The 19,856-nt window shown below is 34.8% G+C and overlaps 1 protein-coding gene across 3 annotated transcripts; it reads right to left on the reverse strand.

Moving 5' to 3' along the window:
• Window positions 1-1,959: 1,959 nt before the first annotated feature.
• On the reverse strand, window positions 1,960-18,612 carry LOC140773140 (ranBP2-type zinc finger protein At1g67325). Of its 3 annotated transcripts, none has more exons than XM_073115538.1 (10): window positions 18,458-18,612; window positions 17,835-17,880; window positions 17,595-17,710; window positions 17,191-17,446; window positions 16,717-16,787; window positions 16,398-16,449; window positions 16,195-16,298; window positions 13,932-13,962; window positions 13,471-13,622; window positions 1,960-5,220 (listed from the first exon to the last, which is right to left on the reverse strand). In XM_073115538.1, the coding sequence occupies exons 2-10, from the start codon at window positions 17,878-17,880 to the stop codon at window positions 5,206-5,208; spliced, it is 843 nt and encodes a 280-aa protein (XP_072971639.1). In that variant the 5' UTR covers window positions 18,458-18,612; the 3' UTR covers window positions 1,960-5,205. The 3 variants fall into 3 exon arrangements, with proteins under 3 accessions (XP_072971639.1, XP_072971638.1, XP_072971640.1); XM_073115537.1 differs by having other exon boundaries at window positions 1,976-5,220; window positions 16,195-16,304; XM_073115539.1 differs by lacking the exon at window positions 1,960-5,220 and adding an exon at window positions 8,697-13,277 and having other exon boundaries at window positions 16,195-16,304.
• Between the last annotated feature and the right edge of the window lie 1,244 nt (window positions 18,613-19,856).

Consider the following 19,856-nt stretch of genomic DNA (forward strand, 5'->3'; position numbering starts at 1 on the left):
GTAATACGTAGGTAATCTAAGATTTTTCTCAAAAAATAATATAAAAATAAACTCCCAAATATTAATTTTTAAACTAAGCTTAGTGGACATAAACTAACTAAGCTTAGTGAACCAGCTTAGACAGCTCAATTACCATTTTGTCCTCAAGAAGCCATCTGATCTTAACCATTTATTATCTTAATCACTTTCCAATCTTCTATCTCTTGTTATCCTTTCAATTTTTACTATGAACACAAAATATTTCCTAAATTTCATAAAAAGAATTAATCTAAAATTTTGTTAATATTTGACAGAAAGGATCTATCCAATAGATATATGATCATTTTATGGCCACCTTTTAATAACTATAAAATTAGGTTGCAACTTCTTGGAAGCTGTTGTAGCCAATTTTCTTCCACAGTGATAAATATATAAAAAATATTTTACATAATTATCACTAAAAATACTCTCAAAATATCATAATTACTACTAGAATCATCATATTCTTTGGAAAATATCGTTCTATTATTTAAATCTAATTAATCATAATTAAAATTGAACTTAGATTTTAAAAAACCTGTTCCTTCCTTATATAAATTGTTTTAAATGGTTTAACATTTTAAATGATAGTATAATACAGTGAAAAAAAAAATCTTTTTTAATGCAAAATAAATATTATTAATAAACATATACTCTGAACTTTAAGAAAAAAGACATTTTATTTATTTGTGTTTGTTAACTTTAAAAATAATCATTAAAAATATTATATTAAAATTTAACCATAACAGTTTTGAAATCAAATTTTATTGATAATAATGTAGTTCAGACTCGTCCTAATCAGTTCATGAAAGACATTGGGTAGCTGATTTTTGAAGGACCACCTGGCCTTGAGCTCGTGCTTAGTGAACCGTTCAAGTTCCACCCTCCAAACAATCACAAACTAAGAGCACCAACCTTTGGCTCGTTCAAATGCCGACAAACTAAGGATACAAATTTCCAATTAGCAGTTCAAACATTGGACGCTGATTTTAGTATGGGGTTATTATTTCGATTGTTTGTTTGGTTTAGAGATTAATAAATTCTACATCAGTTAAGATAGCCTCTATATATATGCAAAGAGCAACCTAGTCTAGAGTATGAATTACAATTGCCTCTTCTTCTACCCCTTCATCTCTCTCAATCTCCTTCCCTCTCATTCTCTAAAGCTAAGATCCTCGCTCACCTCCCTCCTTCGACTACCGTATCACCCTAGTCCATAGGGTCGACCATCTCCACCCTCCTCTTCCCCTCTAAACCATAGATCCACCCCCGGCACCCTACATCTTCCTTACCCTTTACATTGTCGAGATCTACTCATCCGCACTAAATCTATCACCAAACCGTTGACCATCATTATCCCAATCACTCAAGGATCGGTTTATATCAGAAAATTATAATATTTCAAGAATATATTGACGATTATAATATCTTTAAAAATGTAATAGAAATTATAGTATTCTAAAAGTTTCCAGCAGCACTTAATGTGAAAACACTGGTTTTAACAATTTCAAAACGGTTGACTGTAAGAAGGAATTGCAATCGCTTTAGAGCTCGAGGCACTAGTATATCTTATGTTTCTTTATAGCTCCTCAAAAGAAATTCTATCTTCAATGGAACAGGAGATATCAATTTTCCCTTTTCTTTCTTGCTCAATCGTATGAAGTTTGCTGAACAACAAAGACTGCGTCTCTCCCCGATATGAAAAACTATCAACACGAGAAGGGCTATTGCATTAAGATTCTGGAACAGAAATGGGGCAATTGCATAATTTCTTATCGATCCGTTATTCCTCCAAAAATAAATTTATTTATGTAAATCATGTAAATTAATTAATCACTTTTCAAGGCAGTGATTAACCTCGCTGACAGCAACTCAAGTACTTGGTAAATAATTAGAAACCTATAGCAACATGGCAAAAGATTTTTACCAGTGATAAGTAGATTGGTCAAAAACTTATGCAATTGCATACCACCAGTACCGTTGATGTGGTTGTAAAAATAAATTTTACATGCTATGAACTTTTGATTGTCATATATTAGGCCCATCAACCATGTTATGTCATGCTTAACATTGATCCACAGTTTAACCAAAAGAAATATTAGCAAGGAGTGAGAAACCTTCATAATAATCCTTTTAAACAAGAGAAGAAATCAGTCATACATCTGCAGTGTGTGCCAAGTGACTCGGCTAAATTTGTTGGCCGGACATCAGCAATGGCCTTGCAGCCTTAGTATTCGGTTCAAAAATTTTCCTGCACTTACTCAAATTCGACCACACAGCCAGCTCCACCATCTGGCAGTGATCTTCATCTTTCCTACCTATAATTTGAGATCTCAGCCAGCACCACTCATTATACTTTGTCCAACTTCTCATCGAGAAAAATTTTCTCCAAGAAAGATGGAATTGCTCTAATTGAGAACAAGGGTCCTGCTCAGAGAGCAAATGTATAGATTTGTGGAGTAGAGGTGAAAAGGAACATGATGAATGCGCTGAAAGAGAGTAGAATCACCTGCTACATATGATCAAACATACCATAGCTCTACACCACTCCAGTAGTATATAAACCTACTTGTTTTACGATTCCATTCTCTTTTCCGCAAATACCTATTCCTATTGAATTAATCTTGCAGAATTGTGATCCACTACTAAAATGAAGCCAATATAAACCTAAAAAATACTAACAATGTAAAAGTTCAATGAACAAACTAGAACATTCTAGCTAAATACCTGTCATTCTCTCTCCTATTGATCCCAAAAATATTTGCATAATTCGAAGTAAAGAATCACAGTACTTACTAAATACTTGCGAGAAAGTAGCAATAGTTTTGCACTGATGGTAAAGAGAAAGCAACATCCAGGAAGCCCCATAAAGGGTCTGAACTGACAGGTGTCTTTTATGATTTCATTAAGAAAATGGAACACAATAACATGCAAAGTGAAGAAAACTTAAAAGAACTGAGCTACAAAAGCTAGGAAAAGTCTTCAACACACTAACTTTTGAAGGAACAAAGTTTTCAGATTTCTCACAAGCTCTTCAGTCCAACATAGCCAAACTTTATAGTCCCTAATGGAAAATTTTCTATTCCTCCTTTTCTCCTGCACATTCCACCATATTCATCGTCCAACACGGCCATGTGCTGGTTATTGTGCCATATGGGGCCATTTTATTAAAAAAATTTATATTTTCATTAATCATTACCAAATCAACTGATCAGTTGATCATTTACAAAGCTTAGATAAAACTAATAATAATGAGACTAGAGATGATAATGATGATGATGACGGTGACGGTGATGGTGATGGTGATGGTGATGGTGATGGTGATGGTGATAATAACGAGACTCAATTTAATAGCAGCGATGATGGAGATGAAACATACGTTCATGTTACACAACCTTCTCAGAGGTATTATTTTTATATAGGACTTAAGTTTGTAGATAGCAGAATATTAGGAGAGGTACACCCACAGGATGATATGAATTCATTATAATTAACATTATCTCAATCACACCCACTAGAGTTAGAACACCATTATTATACTCCATATCCAATCTGCATATGTTTATAGTGTCTATGCCTATCCGGTGTCGTTCATTTTCGTGCATGTTTAATAACCATATTATATTATAGGCGAATTATAAAATTTCATATAAAAAATTATAAAATTTCTATTTATATGAAAACTATGTAAGACGTTACAATACTATCAATAAATAAGTTTTAAAAAATATCGACACTATTTAATGTGTGTTATTCTTGTGCCAACAAATGAAATTTTTGGTCCTTGTTATTTTACATTCAATTAGATATTAATTTTAATTACTAAACTATTATTAATTAATATTAGGTCTTCAATTATATTATCGAGTATTCAATTATTAATATTAGTTTTAATGAATGTCTTCAATCATAGTATGTGTTGAATAATATTTATATTTAACTATTGATTTATCTTTAAGGATAATGGTCCATACGATTAACTAGTTTATTTTCATTTATTAATTTATTAATTTCATAGTAATAGAAATATATATCCTACCGAGACAGAATTTGTAACTTGCTATCCTCTTGCCTAGCAGGCAAAAATCTACCTCTGATCCTACTCACATTGGACCTAGTGCTCAAGTAGTTTGGCTAATAGTAGGTTAAGAAATATTGAACGGTTATGTGGGCGGAGGTTTCCATGGAATACAAATGACCTCTGATTTTTTTTCTAAAATAGATTGTTTACAAAAATAATCTAAAGATAAAGCATTATAATGTAGGTTTTAAACTTTTAATATATAAAAATATCTAAACCAAAAATCAAAGATTGACATATCAAAGACCCAAAAATACTTTTAAATATCCTAAAAAGTTTATTAAAACTATTATAAATGTGTGCCAATGGCACACCTAATATTATAAATGCGTGCCGGCGACACGTAGGAGCGTGCCATTTGCACGTCGGGGTGTGCCACTAACATAGTGGGGCGTGCTGAGGCGTACCACTCCGCGTGTGCTGTGCCGATGGTGGCATAACCATCGTTGATATTCACCTTCCACCTGTCCTCCAGAAGTGAACAAAAGTAAAAGTAGGGTAATCTACAATCCTTAATCCCTAATAATTTATTGAAGGCTAGAGGAAACTCACACAAAATTGCATTTCAAGAAAAATGATCCACAAAATCATTGTAGTATCCTTGCAAAAGATACAAAGACTAGAGACATGCAAACCCTTGAGAGGACATCCTCAGTCAATTGCCGACCAATGAAGCAAGGACCATATATTGTCCAAATAAGCCTTACCCCAAGGAGACTCTCCCTACAAAATTCAAGACATTGTACAAGAATTTTGTGGGAAAGACCTCATTCAACAAAAATGACCGGCAAAAAAAAAAAAAAAAAAACCATTAATGCTCACAAAGTTCAATAGATTTAGCCAAAAGTATATTTCCCAATTATTTTCATCTACAATTCTATTAGGCTCACCGTTCAGTATATTTAGCAAATAATATATTTCCCACATTACTTCATCTCCAATTTTATTAGGCCGCCACAATGCCCAATTGAACACCTCCCTGCCACTGCCCCCCCGAAGTTGGTAACATATATGATTTTAGCGTCTACCACCATTTACTCAGCAGAGCCACATTTTGATCTCCTAAGTTCAATCATCCAAGCCACCTTTGTCCATCGACTTACAAACTAATCCCAAATTTCCTATAATCATAACTGAACTAATTACTTTTCACCAAAATGCTCTGTGAGCCAAGTCGATCCTTGACAGTGAAATTGCGATTGTTATATGAATGCTTAGAGAATATTAAATAGGAGGAAAACAACAAGTAACGAGTGCAGACACACAGACTATAAAGCTCATGGGTTACGAAAAGAGAAAAGAAATTACAGCAGATGAAAGAATATGTTAAAGTGAAGATAAGCAAAATCTAAGGTGGAGGGAAAGAACGCCCCGCTTCAAGGAGAACCCAAGTCATTAGCGAGTTACCACATTGGAAGACTAAAGTTTTATCATGTTAGAAATTGGAAACTGCATGTGAAATCTATAGATTGTCACGAGGACATTAGACCTGATCATGTATTAGAGATACGAGTCTACGCATGTAGACAGGGCCGCACCACTGGATCAGTTTCACTTTGTCTTTTGGTTATTCATGTGTCATTGGGACTTATGTCTTTTTCTATTTTTCTAGTATCTTTCAAACAAATTTCCAGCCTATCAATCACGGTATACTTAGAAATTTATGTTGACGTTCTAATAATTAAAAGACATTGTGTTTAGACAGTTTTTTTATGAAAGTCGGCTTGAAGATTCTCCAAGGGTTTCCTGAACTTTACTTTCGGTGTGAAATTGAAACCCCGAAGGTCGAAGCCTAGGGCCTGTTTCCACATATCTGATATCTTCTTAGTTTTCTCCTACGTTCTTTGACATTTCTAGGACGTTGCGGGACTTCTACGACTCTATTAAAAGCCTGACCTTCCTTCAGATTTGATTTCAAATTTCATCTTCAGATCTAGTTTCAGGACGAGCTTCTAATCATGAATCGAATTTCGTCTGCCCATTGTTTCGGACTGAATCAGCGGGTATAATAACTGGTAATATTTTTCTGGGCCTCACGTCTAAATTTGTTATCCTTAGATCGAATGTTGCTTGTAGACTTATCCCACACATCAAAATATCTGTTCTCATATTACCCTTTCTCTACAATAGCCTTTGATGGAATTTTCTAAACCTATCAATTTTGTGCACTAAAGTTTCTAAAATTATCTATTTGTTAGCCTTAATCTGCCATGTTCTTCATTAGTAATTTGATCTCAATTTTGAATGAAGGACCCTAGTTAGAGGAAGTTTTCAGACTTCCAACAATCTAAGCCATTCTCTTGAAAGCGAGACATCTCAATTGTGAACATATTATAACATAGTTCAATATGTGTTTATTTAGACGACTTTTATTTGACTAGATTTATTTAAATTGTTTATTTGCTGATTTCTCTTAGTTTAGCCACTTGCATATTTGTTCTGCATCAATATGTTTGGCAACATGGTCATAAACAACTAAAAAGCAATGGAAGGACCCTTAATGCTCTTATTTGACACAATCATTCAGTTATACTAACTGATATAACTTATTAGACCACATCCAAAGAGTTGCTAAGATAAAAGAACAGTTGCATTGCTTTACCTAAAGTGATGTCTAGTGCCTACAACAACAGCTGAGTTTAAGTCCCAACCTTTTGGGTCAGCTATATGGATCCTTTAACTTCATTCATCGGTACTTAGTGCCTCAGTTTGTGTCAAATTAAGCGCTATCATGTATTTACTAATTCCAGTCTTCCCCTCCCTATAAAGGGACATTTTATTTAAATAAATCACACAATTCATTCAAGTGCAATACATGATCTCCATTGGACAAGTCCAAATTATCTTATCCTATTATTAAGTGGTTTATCGTCAACAAGTGTCACCCCTAGTATCATTCCTCAGTTGCCTTCTCTGGTAATGTCAAGCATCCACACTATATATCCTCAAATATTGAAATAACTTCTTGAATTTGTTGCTTTGTAGTTGTCAAAGATTATGATCCATAAAGAACAGGAGGCCCTATAGCTGTTCTATAAAACATTGCTTTTAAATTTCAGAAGTATATGAAGATCACATAATACACCAGAAGCACTTCTCCATTTAAAACACCCTACTCTAATTCAATGAGCATCATTCTTTTCATCCTCCAGTTTCAAGATAAATTATAGATCCAAAGTACCATAATTCTCCTTTCTAAGTATTTCCTGTCCAGCACGAATGATAATGAATTAATCTTGAATCTTCAAGTTCAAGACAAATTACAGATACAAGGTACTATAATTATCCTTTGTTAGTATTCCTTGTCCATGAATGATAATGAATTTATCTTGAATCAACACCATTAGAATCAACATGACCAAATTATGCTGATAAACAGACCCACTACTGACTTGTTCCCATTCATATGTCGGACTTTTAAAGGGAAAACAAGATCACTCTGTTTCTTGTAAAGAAGTCACCCCAACTGCTAAAGTTTGTCTTTTTTCAGTGAATCATGCTCAGTCAGAAAGGAAAAAGAGTTGAGAAACCCTCCGCGGACTGAGCATAAAATGGAAAGAAGAATGCATGATCGCATGAACTGAGAAATCCTCTACCTCCTCTCCCTCCCTCTCATTCTAAAGACTAGGCATCAGACTGTTTAGGGGCGTTTCAGCCAAAAGGTCTCAAACAAAGCTGCAATCATTTGGTTTCAGTAGAAACACTAGTGTATCAGTGGAAGATTTATTGATTTAAGGGATTCATCGTGCTGTTCATATCGGGACTGATAAAAAAACCAATCAATATCAGCCAAAACAAATCAATTTCATCCGATTTTTAAAACCACAATTGAAATCATTCCTGAATAAAACAATAGAAGCTATTGTAGTAAACATATATATTGATGTACACAAAAAAAGCATATTCTACCACCAGAAATGAGAAGCTCAGAAAGAAAATATTTGAAAAGGATGCAAGAAGTCAGCCAAGTTAAATCTATTCAACAAAGAAACAAATGCACATAACCTATTGGTAAAGTGTCAAACAAATATTACTCCTTAATCATTACTCTCCACATAAATAACCTCAATGTGTCGAAAAACATTTTAATGAATAATCTTGAAGATTAATTCTGACATAATGAACACTAGAGCATAAGAGCAATTTACCATGTCAAAAACTATCATGTCTAGGAAGCAAAAATAGAAAGCAAAACATTGAATGCAATAATTATAAATAAGAAAACAGAGTACATTCAACATTAAAGAATATTTGGAAGTGAGGATGGAGTAACTGTCTCAGAATATATAATTAAAAAAATGTAGATATATTATTAAAAATTGCATCACTAAGAATGCTTTAGTTCAAGTTGAGACTAGATTCACACAACAAAATAGAAAGCATAACAACATTTATTTGCAGATGCTCGAATATGATGATTTTGATCGAGGTTCAAAAACTTGGGATCGACCGCTAGAAAAAAAGATACATAACGGTCGTAACAACCACCGGTATTGGATTGAACATTTTTAATTACATAAAATTCTTAAATATTATTGAAAAATACATAGGTAAATTTCTAAAATTTTAGAAAAAAATATATATAGGAGAATAAAAATTAGTCATATATGAAATCTAAAAACTAAAGAAAAAAAAACTCAATCAAAATCATGATAAATTTCGAGCTGAATTTGATAATTCTTTATGCTCGTAAATTACTGCTACAAAAATGAGATGAAAAGATATCTGTCTTCTCTTCCCAAGTTAAAATCAAAGAGAGAAAAAAAAACACCCCTCCCAAGTTAACCAAATTATGGAATAGTCAGAGGGACTCAAAGTATCGACCATCGGCTGCGCTCAATGAACTGTGAGGGAAGGGTGAAGAGTGTGTATGAGAGATGACAACTGGGGACATAAATTACTAATGTCTCATGGGTAAGATCTATTTTAAATTCGACCCGAATCTTAAAAATTCAATTAATCCAACCAAGTTTCGGCCAATCCCAGATCGAAAGACTAGTTTTGAGTCAAGGTCGGGATTGGTTATGGCCGATGACACTTTGGATCAACAAATTTTGTGAACCATGATTTTCATTAGATAGTAAATTACCTACAGACATTTTCATGAAACACTTAGGCTTTATGTTTTCACATACACAAGTAAGATTGGACTGCTTGCCTGAATCAAAGACAGCAAGAACTATCATGATTTAAAGATAATAAAGTTACGTTGGCAAGGGGATATAGGAAAAGTTAATGTCCTTTCCTCTTCAACAAATAGAAAAAATGAATACCCTATTGATAGTGTACAACTGCACTGGGTGGATTAATTGAGCATTGCAAGTCTCAATAAGAAAGAAAATTGCATATATAATCCTTAGTCACTACAACCTGTGGTGGTTTCTTATGATGAAAGGTCCAATTTCCATACCAAACAAAGAAAAAGCAGCAACAACAACAACAAAAACAAGAAAGCAAAAGAGAGAACAGAATCACAGATTACTTGCTTGATCAGTTCAAATGAACCCAAAGCATCAAAGATAGTTGCATATATATGATTTTTTACGTTTTTTGTTGCAGCAAAAAAACTTGTTTATTTACTCATCTAATGCTGAACCACTGTAGATCTAGAGAAAGCTTATTGAAATCTTAGGTTGTTCATCGGGTGCCTTTCTTCCACTCTGATCTATTAGAGAAGGGTTTGTAACTGTCTCACATGTCAACAAGGTGTAAATTACATTTCTTTTTTTTGGTACCAACAAGTTTTAGGATGAAATATGGATCAATTGTCTAGTTGGGGAGGCTAATGAAGTCATGATATGTAATAAGGTGAAACAAGAGCACAACCAATCTCATGAATTTGAAGCAAATCCAAAAAGAATAGATAATTTATCAAGGCACTGAACTATATACACATTCATTAAAGCACATCAACCAATTGACCCGACCTCCAAAAGATAATGATGATGTACAGTACTGTCAATGTATAGTCGAGCATTTCACACTTTTCAAGGCAATCAAATGAACAATATAAGTGTCACTACATGCAAATCAAGGCAATTGAGAAAGCCCATGATCTAGAAAATCTTAATGAATTTTGGAGCAACTATGATTTTTCTTAGTAATTTTATTAGGTCCAAGATAATTTGCACACTTCAAACATAGAACTATTGATCGAAAGTCTGAACAATGTTAGAAAATGTACATCAGTGTCTGGCACGAGTTATTGAGCATGAATCAAGTTTCAATCAAATGCTTGGATGAATTTTAAAGGCCTTAAGGGTACTGTTGTGAATTTGAGGAAATATTTGCTGACAACCAGCACCCGCCGACCAACATTACAATGTACCTCTCTTTCTTTTTTCCTCTTCACTTTCTTTTTGCTAATAGCGCTCTCTTTTTATTCATTCTTTGACAAATATGAGTCTCCCAACTTTTCCCTAACATAACAGCATGAAGAAGGGCACACCATCGAGTCGGTGCAACAACAGCGGTGATAATGGCAATTGGTAAATAGAGAGTGAGAGAGAGTGTGTGAAGGGAAGAATTGTGTCTCCCTACCCCTCCAGATGGTTTCCCCTCTTTTTTCTTTTTTCTTTTTATTTGGATCAACTTTAGCCATCGAATTAGCCCACCAACCATCCTAATACATCATAGGTGGCATTGTAGTTATTATAGGCAAATTACAGTTAAAGTACTACAACCCCTTATCTTCACTTTGTTTTCTCAACTTTTGATGGTCCAATCAAAATCAAACAATTCTCATTTTTCCTCTTTTATTCTCTCATATTTTACGTAGAACTGCCTAATCATTAGGTTATGATGATGTACGGTCATTCTTGTTTCTCCTACCTTCACCTTGTATTACAAAGAAAGAGTCCAAAAATTAGCTTGTCAAATTTTGACAAGTGTGAAGCACGGATTGTTGTGCCAACATAGCGCTGGCACATGACACACAATGGCATACCCCTAAAGAGAGAAAAAACAGAAACAAAACCTCTGTACAAGTGAGAAAGGCTTCGTGTAAGCTTTTCTTAGTCCCGCGGAGGAGCCGGAGAAGTTTCGTCGCCGCGTGGAGGAGAGGCTCAGTTGCCATTGCTACTTACTTTTTTCCTTCAAATCATGCAGAGGAAGAAGATGGGAAAGTTAAAGGATAGTGGATATAATCTATTATTATAAACTACTATCCATTAATATATCACTTAAGTAGGATCCACAATCACTTAAAGTTAGGATTCATTAATATCTAAGTCAGGATCCATTAATATATCGCTTAAGTTAGGATTCATTATCACCTAAAAGTTGGGATCTGTTATGAAAGTTAGTAACCCATCGTCTTCTTCCCCATTACTTTTACTTCTTCCCCCCTTTCCTCTGCAGTCAAACAGACCCTAGCAGCGCTACAAGGACGGTGAGAACTTCCAACAGGTTTGTTTCTTCTCTCTCTTCACCCTTCTCTCTTTCTTCTCCCCTCTCCTTCCCTTTTCTTCTCATTCTTCTTAGTCGTGTCGGTCATGCCGTGCATTAGCACATGCCAGTGGCAAAGCAATCCTTGTGCGGAAGAGTTCATCTCTGTCCAGCACTATTCAATAAAACTCACATCTGTTGACCTGGTTGCCATTGTCAATTATTTTTCAAACACAACTATAGCTTCAGAGGACAAACAGCCTTTTCTCTATACCTTCAGCAATGATAATCTTGTATAGAAAGATAAGGTAGAATATTTCTCCACCTTAAATGGTCCAAATAGACACAGACAAAGCTAGAAAACAGAAATAGGTGCAGCAGTTTTGCTTCTGATCCCCAAACAAGAATCTAAATTCTAAAGAAACTTACAAATATCTACAATCAAAAAGTCTAACCAAGAACAAAGCCAGACAACATACTGCGTAACCTAAACAAATAAAACAGTTATACAAGAACTTCCAGCATATATATATCAAATTTTACACAAGGGAATGGTTCTAATCGTTGTACGCATAGCACATATTAAAGTGAAAATTAAGGAAACTTAAGATATAATAGATGGAGCAAAAAATTGTTGTAGTAAGAGAAACCATTGGTATGAAGCTACATAGCTATAATCAGATAAAAAATTGTTCTAGTAAGAGAAACCAACAGAGGCAAAGAGGCAAGCGAGTGTAGAATGCAATAAAAAAACTAGAAATGTATTGAAAATTAAGGAGGGGAGACCAAGACAAACACAATCTTATGTCAAATTTCATTCTTATCACCAAGCAGAGCAGGCAGACATATAACACAATCACTTCCAACAGAATTCTAGTACCACATGGATGATGCAACAAGGAAACTTCAAATGATCACTAGAACTTCCAGGGAAAGGAAAATTTAGATTATGAAATGGAAGGTTCCCTTACAGGACATTGACTACACTAAGCTAATCATACCCAAATTGGAAAAAGAAAAAAATATCAAGATCTTCTTAAAAGCCGATCATACTTGGAAACACAAGGTTTGTGAAGGAGAGAACATAGAAAGGACCAGCTCCTAACAAAACAAACAGATCATAAAAGGTTGTGCTCAGATTCAACATTAGAGCTCCAGTGCTCCACCAGCAAAAACTAGAACTTTACCTTTCGAATCTCATAACGGTGTACGACATGTCAACATGACAGATCAACAAAAAGAATTTTCAGCTAAATCTTAATAAACAAGCATAGATACAAGCTTGAAAGCACATAGACCACCACTTATCTGACTTGCATGTAAAGGAATGAAGAAGCTACTCTAACCAACTAAAAGAAAAGGCACACTCCAAGTGTCATATTCTGAATGCCAGAAGGCCCACATCTTAAACTTAGACAACATGTAGCAGATAATGGACAGACTAAGAAGCAGTACACCAGAACAGACAAAAGTCTGAACAAGAACAGTCTTCCCAAATAATAGTGACCAAGTTAATTAACCTGCAATAGTACCAGAATACGACAAGCCCGTACGTGGATATTCTTGAAAGGAGAGATCTGTAAAGACTGGAAAAACCAAGAAACCCAGTTGCTAATGGGGTTAACACTTTTACCACTAGTACTGAGACTCGACCCAGATCTCGAAAGGGAGGAGAAACTCAGAATGACAGCAGCAACTACACAATACTGGACTGACCTCTCAGACAATAACATTGTGCGACGCCGACGACGACTTTGAACCTTCTCAACCCTCATAACTGATCTAGGACTCACTGTAACATCAAGCACGTTGGTAAATCAAATATGCACATGAAAACATGAAGATAGAATTGAATAATCTTCAAACACTTCCAAATGGGAAGGTTGTAAGACACTACATTCTACTTCTCATTCATAGACTAAATATTTAAACATAAGAAAATATAGTCCTAAAGAGCATGGGCATAAATATATAGAATAACAAACCTGATCATCCTCATCCGATGCCAGCCCATTAGGTTCATTAGATTGAACTGGCTTTTCCGCACCACAATTCTGACGGTTACACTTGGTACGAAATGGATAATTAATGTTGTTGCACTTCTCACACTTCCAACTGCCCTCTGGCATTTTTGGTTCTGAGACAATATCCAAGATAAAATCATTGGATTGGTTCAGAGTAAAATGGACAAAATGGAAGATAAAAGAGATGAGTAGAGAAATAGTAATGAATTACACGAATAAAACTAACTCCATTACACTCCATAAAACTAACCACTACAAAATGAAGAAGAAATATTGTATGACACTATCCAACACACGATCCTAAAAGGGTACTTTTCCAAACCAGATATTCAAAAAAGTGTCTGATCAACTGACTGTATTGCATCCTGAAAGCCCTTGTTTATGACAACAAGAAAATGATAGATAAGAAGAGCAGGACTTACTGGAACCTTTTGAAGCCTCAGATTTTGACCCCTGCAAACGAGTTGAAGATGTTCTCAGCAAAATTCTAATTTTAAAACATCAGCACATAAAAGCAACGAGAGAATATACTGGTTAAAGAGAAAGCAGTACGTTCAGAGGAAAGACATTTTTACAATAATCAATTATCACTTTGCCAGAGAGAATCCATCAACTTTCCAACTTCAAAACATGTAAGACAAGCAGAATGAGATTTTAAAGAATAAACTAGGTTAATTATCCCACTTGTAGATCTTTGTCACATCATCCTTATTTGTTTACTACTAAAAGGTGAGGAAAAAGTAATTTACAACTACACTAAGCATGTTGAATGCAAGGATTATAATCAGCTGTTTGCCTGCAGATGTTGCCTATTAATAATAGGGCAATGCAGAATGAAGTTGATCATCAATTAACAAATCTGTATCTTACACCTCAAATAAAATTTTATCTATTGTATTAGCATATTTCAAAGATGCACTATCGTTTACTGTTCTAATATACAACTTCATGCACATTGTCATCCCATGAAACAATTAAAATGGGGATGTGCTCTACAGATTCTTGAGGCACCATCAACAGAAAAATATATGTTTCAGGCGCACTAAAAAAGAAAAATAATAAGAATTAATTTAAGAAGAAAGCATATTTGGTTGAAAGTCAGGATCTCATGAAGAATGTGTTGCACAGTAAAAGTCTAGTTTGATCAACTGAAAAATGAAAGTGTGTTTGAAACAAAGAACCTATAAGGAAGTATTTGCATACTAGTGAAAAATGATAAGCTGCACATAATCGAGTTATCAACTGAGATATAATCTGCACAATTATCTGTCTTTACTATTTCATGCTAAAGAGAGGTATTGGGAGCTACTCCTTGAACCCGCAAGGTTAATTTGAAAATTAACAACTCACAGCATCAGAAGAAACTAGTTTATGGTTCGAAGTTTCGGTTTTGACCCATAGAAAAAGATAAAAAAATTTAGGCCAAAAAAGGAATTCTCATAGCCTAGTGTAGTCCAAAATAAATGTCAAAACTAGAAATCTTGATAGTTTCAACCTTAACCAATGATTTTTGGCTTTAGCTTTCATTAAGTTTCAGCTACTACTGTTCAGTCGAGTGAATTTTACCAAATAGATAGATCTCCTCATCTAGCAAGCCTTTAATTTTATGCCTTTCTTGACTGTGTCTACCTACCCTAACAAAAAACAACCTTTTAGAGCAACCACTTAGAAGACTCTTCTCAAAAGTCTAAGAAGACTTATTAGGAGTTAATTCCTAGAGACAATGCATTTTTTCACCAAAGAAAGTTTAGATAAACAGAAAGTATACAACAAAAGAGCAATAGTTTTTTAAAGTTGCACATTTTTCTTGATCCTACTCCTCACTATTGAGTAAAATATTAACTGAACTTGACCCGAGCGAGTCAAGTTGTATGAGCAAAGGTAGGCCAAGACCGAAGCGAGTCAAGTATTTGAGCAAAGGGAGATCAAACTCGACCGAGCAACTCAGGAGCAGGTGTTTGAGCAGCAGCGAGTCCTTTTGTTTGAGCTACATTTAGAATTTTTTTTTAATAAAGGTCTAAGAATATTTAATATCATAGTACAATAAGCAAATTTTTGACATGTACATGCTGATGGTCAAGGTGGGGTTCATTAACAAGATCCTAGATTGCTAAAATATTTCCTATTTCATTATGGTTGTCAAAATGAAGGTTATCATATCAATATTTGTCTTGATCTTGTTCCTCACTATTGAGTAAAATTTACACTCAGAAATTCTTCTCCTTATAAGAAGAAAAGTCTATCTAACCAAATTGCATATCATATTACAGGAAGCGCAATGTAGTACATGTTAACGCTTAACAGTCAAGATTGGGTTCATTTACAAGGATCCTAGATTGCTAAAATATTTCCTATTTCATTATGGTTATCAACGTGAAGAATATCATATCAACATGCTTCATCATCACACAAAGAAAGAGATCAATCTTGGGTATATAATGAGTTATCCTACATGGGAGTAAAATATCATTTGTAGAAAGAGAATAAAAAGAAAACTGATTTCTAGTCAAGTATAAGAGAGAGAGCATATAGGAGCGACAATGGCTGAGAAGACAGAGTAACCACCCAAAAATATAGATAATAGTTAGGAAGTCAACTGATAGAAAAGTCCAGAAGTTATAATCTCATTGTTCCACCCAATAAGCTACCATGTCAAAAGATAATGTGGTAAGGATTTCCTCAAACCTGATTTCCGGGCCTTGGTGTGTTACACTTCCTCATGTTACAAACTGTTCGGAAAGAAAAGTTATTATTGCCACAATTAGGACATGTCCAGTCACTATCACGTCCTGCTCCTATGCAAAATGGTGGAGGACAAAAAAGGATTAATGGAAAATAAAGAACCGTAATTTAAGTTTGCCATACAAAGACAACCACTAAGTTTAAACCTGCAGGCTTTTTTTGGGAGCTCTCATCGGGATATGCTCCATGTCTTGCTCCCTATGGAAATAAAAACAAGTAATTATTACCACTCCATGAAATTAAAACTTAGAAATGCATAAACTACAAAATGTCAAATATTGCAGTAAATCATAGAAAATAGGAACTTCTACTTCTTCAGGACATGTTGCTACTATCAGTGTGGAAAGAGCAAGCAATTTTATTGGCACCATTTGGAGTTCAAATGTGGGTGTTCCCGTCAGGCCAAACCAAGTGAATGATACTAAAACCAACAAGTCAAGTACTAGGTCATGCAATAGAACTTACCATTGCATCATGACCCATAGGCAAACCAACACCATATCTGTCCATAAGTGGAGGCATACCGTACATACCGCCTAAGTCAAAAAAAAAAACTATTTAATCAACCCGTCACAAATTTTGAGAACTAAAGGTGCTTAAAGTACTTGCCAACTGGATTTCAGTTAAAAGTAAGAAAGTAAGATTCTTCTTAAAAGACTTGCTTGATTCAAAAGAAAGTGCTGCAAAATGCTTAACTAAAAGTTAAGCAGCTTTGACCAATTTCTTCTCAAAACTGGAATATAACATTTTATTAAATCCAAATTCATCAACTCTAGATTCAATAAGATAACAATTAAACCATTTGAATCTCAGCAGCTTAGTGAAAGTGCTGATAAACAAAGAAACTAGAATTGCTATTTTAGCATCCATATAACTTCTTGTGCATAATAAATATAACCATGGGTTTAAAAAAAATACCAGTTACCATCATAGACCCACCAGAATAGGGAGCTGGTCCAGACATGTGCATTGGCCCATATGGACTGCCAACAGAAAGACGACCACTGTAGCCATAAGGATAAGCAGAACCTCCAGAGAATGGAGGTAGGTCATAGGGAGGCATTGCAGGTCCATTGAAGAGAGCAGACCCATAAGGGGGAGCACCAAGGTACATTGAAGATGGAGTTCCTGGACCCATATAGCCAGCTGATGATGCATATGGTGGAGGAAGTTGCAGAGGTTTTGGGGCAGGCTTCTACAAAGAGAACATAGAGCAGTCATGTAAAAATATACGATGTTAAATAAATATTATGAATAACAACCATCTAACAGTTCCTATGGATGCCAAACCCCCAGAAAAACAACATTAAGATGATAAAAACCAATGATGCGGCCTAACTAACCGTGTTATGATCTACAGGCCTTGATTGAGTACAGCTTCGCATGTTGCAAGTTGTCCTGAACGAGAAATTCATATTGCCACAGCTAGGACATTTCCAGTCATCTTCCCTTCGGCCACCTATAAAAAAAATTTTAAAAAAAAAAAGCAGAATATCTTTTAACTTCCTTCGCTTTCAATCCAAGAAGCCAGCTTAGTCAACAATAATATGATTTTATTAATAGAGGAGTTAATACACTCTAACCATCTGTTCGAGCTCGCTTGCCAGCGGACTGGTTCCTGTTATCCATCTGTCAAACAAACAACACGTGAATTGAAAACACAAGCATCTCATTACATCTCATATCAGCTTGACATCAAGTTAACTAGCGATCAGTCAATACCAGCACGATATCAGTATGATTGAGTCACCGTTTGGAATCAAAGATACTTACTATGGGCCAGTTTGGGTGTGGGCCAAAAATCAAGGATAAAATAAAGGTAGGGACGGAGATTCTACGTATTGGTTTCAATATCGGTATAAGCCACCAAAGAAACGATAAGTATTGACCATATAAGCCGCTGTATCAGAAGTTTCGGTACCGACTATTTTTAAATTACGTAAAATTCTAAAACTTGTAACAAGATACAGGAAAAGAAACCCTAAAATTCAACAAATAAGATAGATAGGGCAAAGAAAATATAAGTTGCTCCCTCCCTCTCGCCCTCCCTCTTCTCCCTCTATCTTTGATTCTTTGCTGCTGCAGCAATGACAGAGAGAGAGAAAGAGGAAGACCGCCAGAAAAAGGAAGACAAGGGAACGGAGGGAGAGAGGGAAAGAGATAGAGAAAGGGAAAATAAGACGAAACAATGAAAAGAGAGACTCACGGATCTCGTTGCCGGAATTCCCTCGCCGAAGGTCGCCGAAGTCGGAAATCCCCTCGTCGGAGCTTGCCACTGCCGGATCGGAAGATATCAGGTAAGGGAGAAATGGCGTTGAGGGTGAAGAGAGACTAGGGTTGAAAGTTGAAAGACAGAACCTATCGAATATGTACCGCGGTTTTTCTTGTTGGATCTTCTCTCAGATTAAACTGGATCCGACCCGGCTTCAGGTAGGGTTTCGGATCAAACCGATCCGAATCCGTTTCAGCCGATACTGATCCGCCAAGACCTACAAGCATGGTAGGAATGGTGTTAGCTTAATTTATCTTATACTCTCTCTTGTAATTACATATACAATTACATATGTAATTCATTAAGCTTGTTAACTATTTCAATTAGACATCAACATTTTTATTAATGTTTTGAGAAAATAGAAGGTAAATATTGTAAATATTTAGAACTATTTCATCTTCATACTGCTTTTAATATTTAATTAGAACTTCAATCGAAAGAGATCAATATATTTTTTGTGTATTATATAAAGACATGCTATTAAGAATTTATCTTATACTCTCTCTTATAATTACATATACAAATATTTAAGGTATTAAGCTTGTTAACTCTTTTAATTTTAGACCATCATTTTTTATTAATATTTTAAGAATAATATTCGATTTCGTCGTAATCCAATAATAAATTGACTAATTATGGATATTACAATTATCTATCCATTTAATATCCCATTTGAATCCGAATTTGATAGAAGCATATGGATAGAGATCCAATCTTGTACATATTCGATCTAATCTAATTTGATTATATCCATAGCAAAGAAGAATACTTTAGTCATTTCCTTTCATAGATTTCTTGATATAAAATTGGGTTAATTATATTATTATTATTTTTCACACCTTTGACTCCTCAACTTTCTATCTTGCATAATCTAGTGCTAATGATAAAATATTAAATGATCATCTTACCCCGAACTTTTTTTTCTTTCTCTAAAATAAAAAGTAAAATAGCCTCTCTAAAGAATCAAAAATTGAGTAATGGATACCTAAAGGACCAGATCCTCCTGGCTAAAGGAGAAAAGTTATTTGGTCGGCAATTTTCTTATTCAAGAGCCCTCTTTTTAAGTTATATCCATATTTTTTAGAGAAAAAAATATCTCCATACTAGTTGTTTCTACTCGGTATGAAGTCATCGTCCATCATTAGGTATTTTCAAATGTTTTATATTGGGCCCCCGAGTTTAGATCCTTTTGCGTAGACCTAATTTCAATACGAGCCACAAAAGCATCATCCTGTAAGAGGTGGCTCGTTGCCTACCAAATTATCATGCCAAATGTCAGCCTTTTTGTCACCTTCATTTTTGCCTCTCGAGGTAAACCCGTAAGAGTAAGGCA

This window comes from Typha angustifolia, chromosome 13 (genome assembly GCF_048772165.1).
Source record: "Typha angustifolia cultivar Huaian chromosome 13, ASM4877216v1, whole genome shotgun sequence".
In the NCBI taxonomy this organism is placed as follows: Eukaryota; Viridiplantae; Streptophyta; class Magnoliopsida; order Poales; family Typhaceae; genus Typha; species Typha angustifolia.

Excerpts from the sequence above, each read along its gene's own strand:
- LOC140773140 (XM_073115537.1), bottom strand. The coding sequence starts at position 17,880 with ATGGATAACAGGAACCAGTCCGCTGGCAAGCGAGCTCGAACAGATG. Across the intron at positions 16,788-17,190 it reads TGGACCAGCTCCCTATTCTG|GCGGTATGTACGGTATGCCT; the intron begins GTGGGTCTATGA and ends TTTTTGACTTAG. Across the intron at positions 13,623-13,931 it reads TGAGGCTTCAAAAGGTTCCA|AACCAAAAATGCCAGAGGGC; the intron begins GTAAGTCCTGCT and ends ATATTGTCTCAG.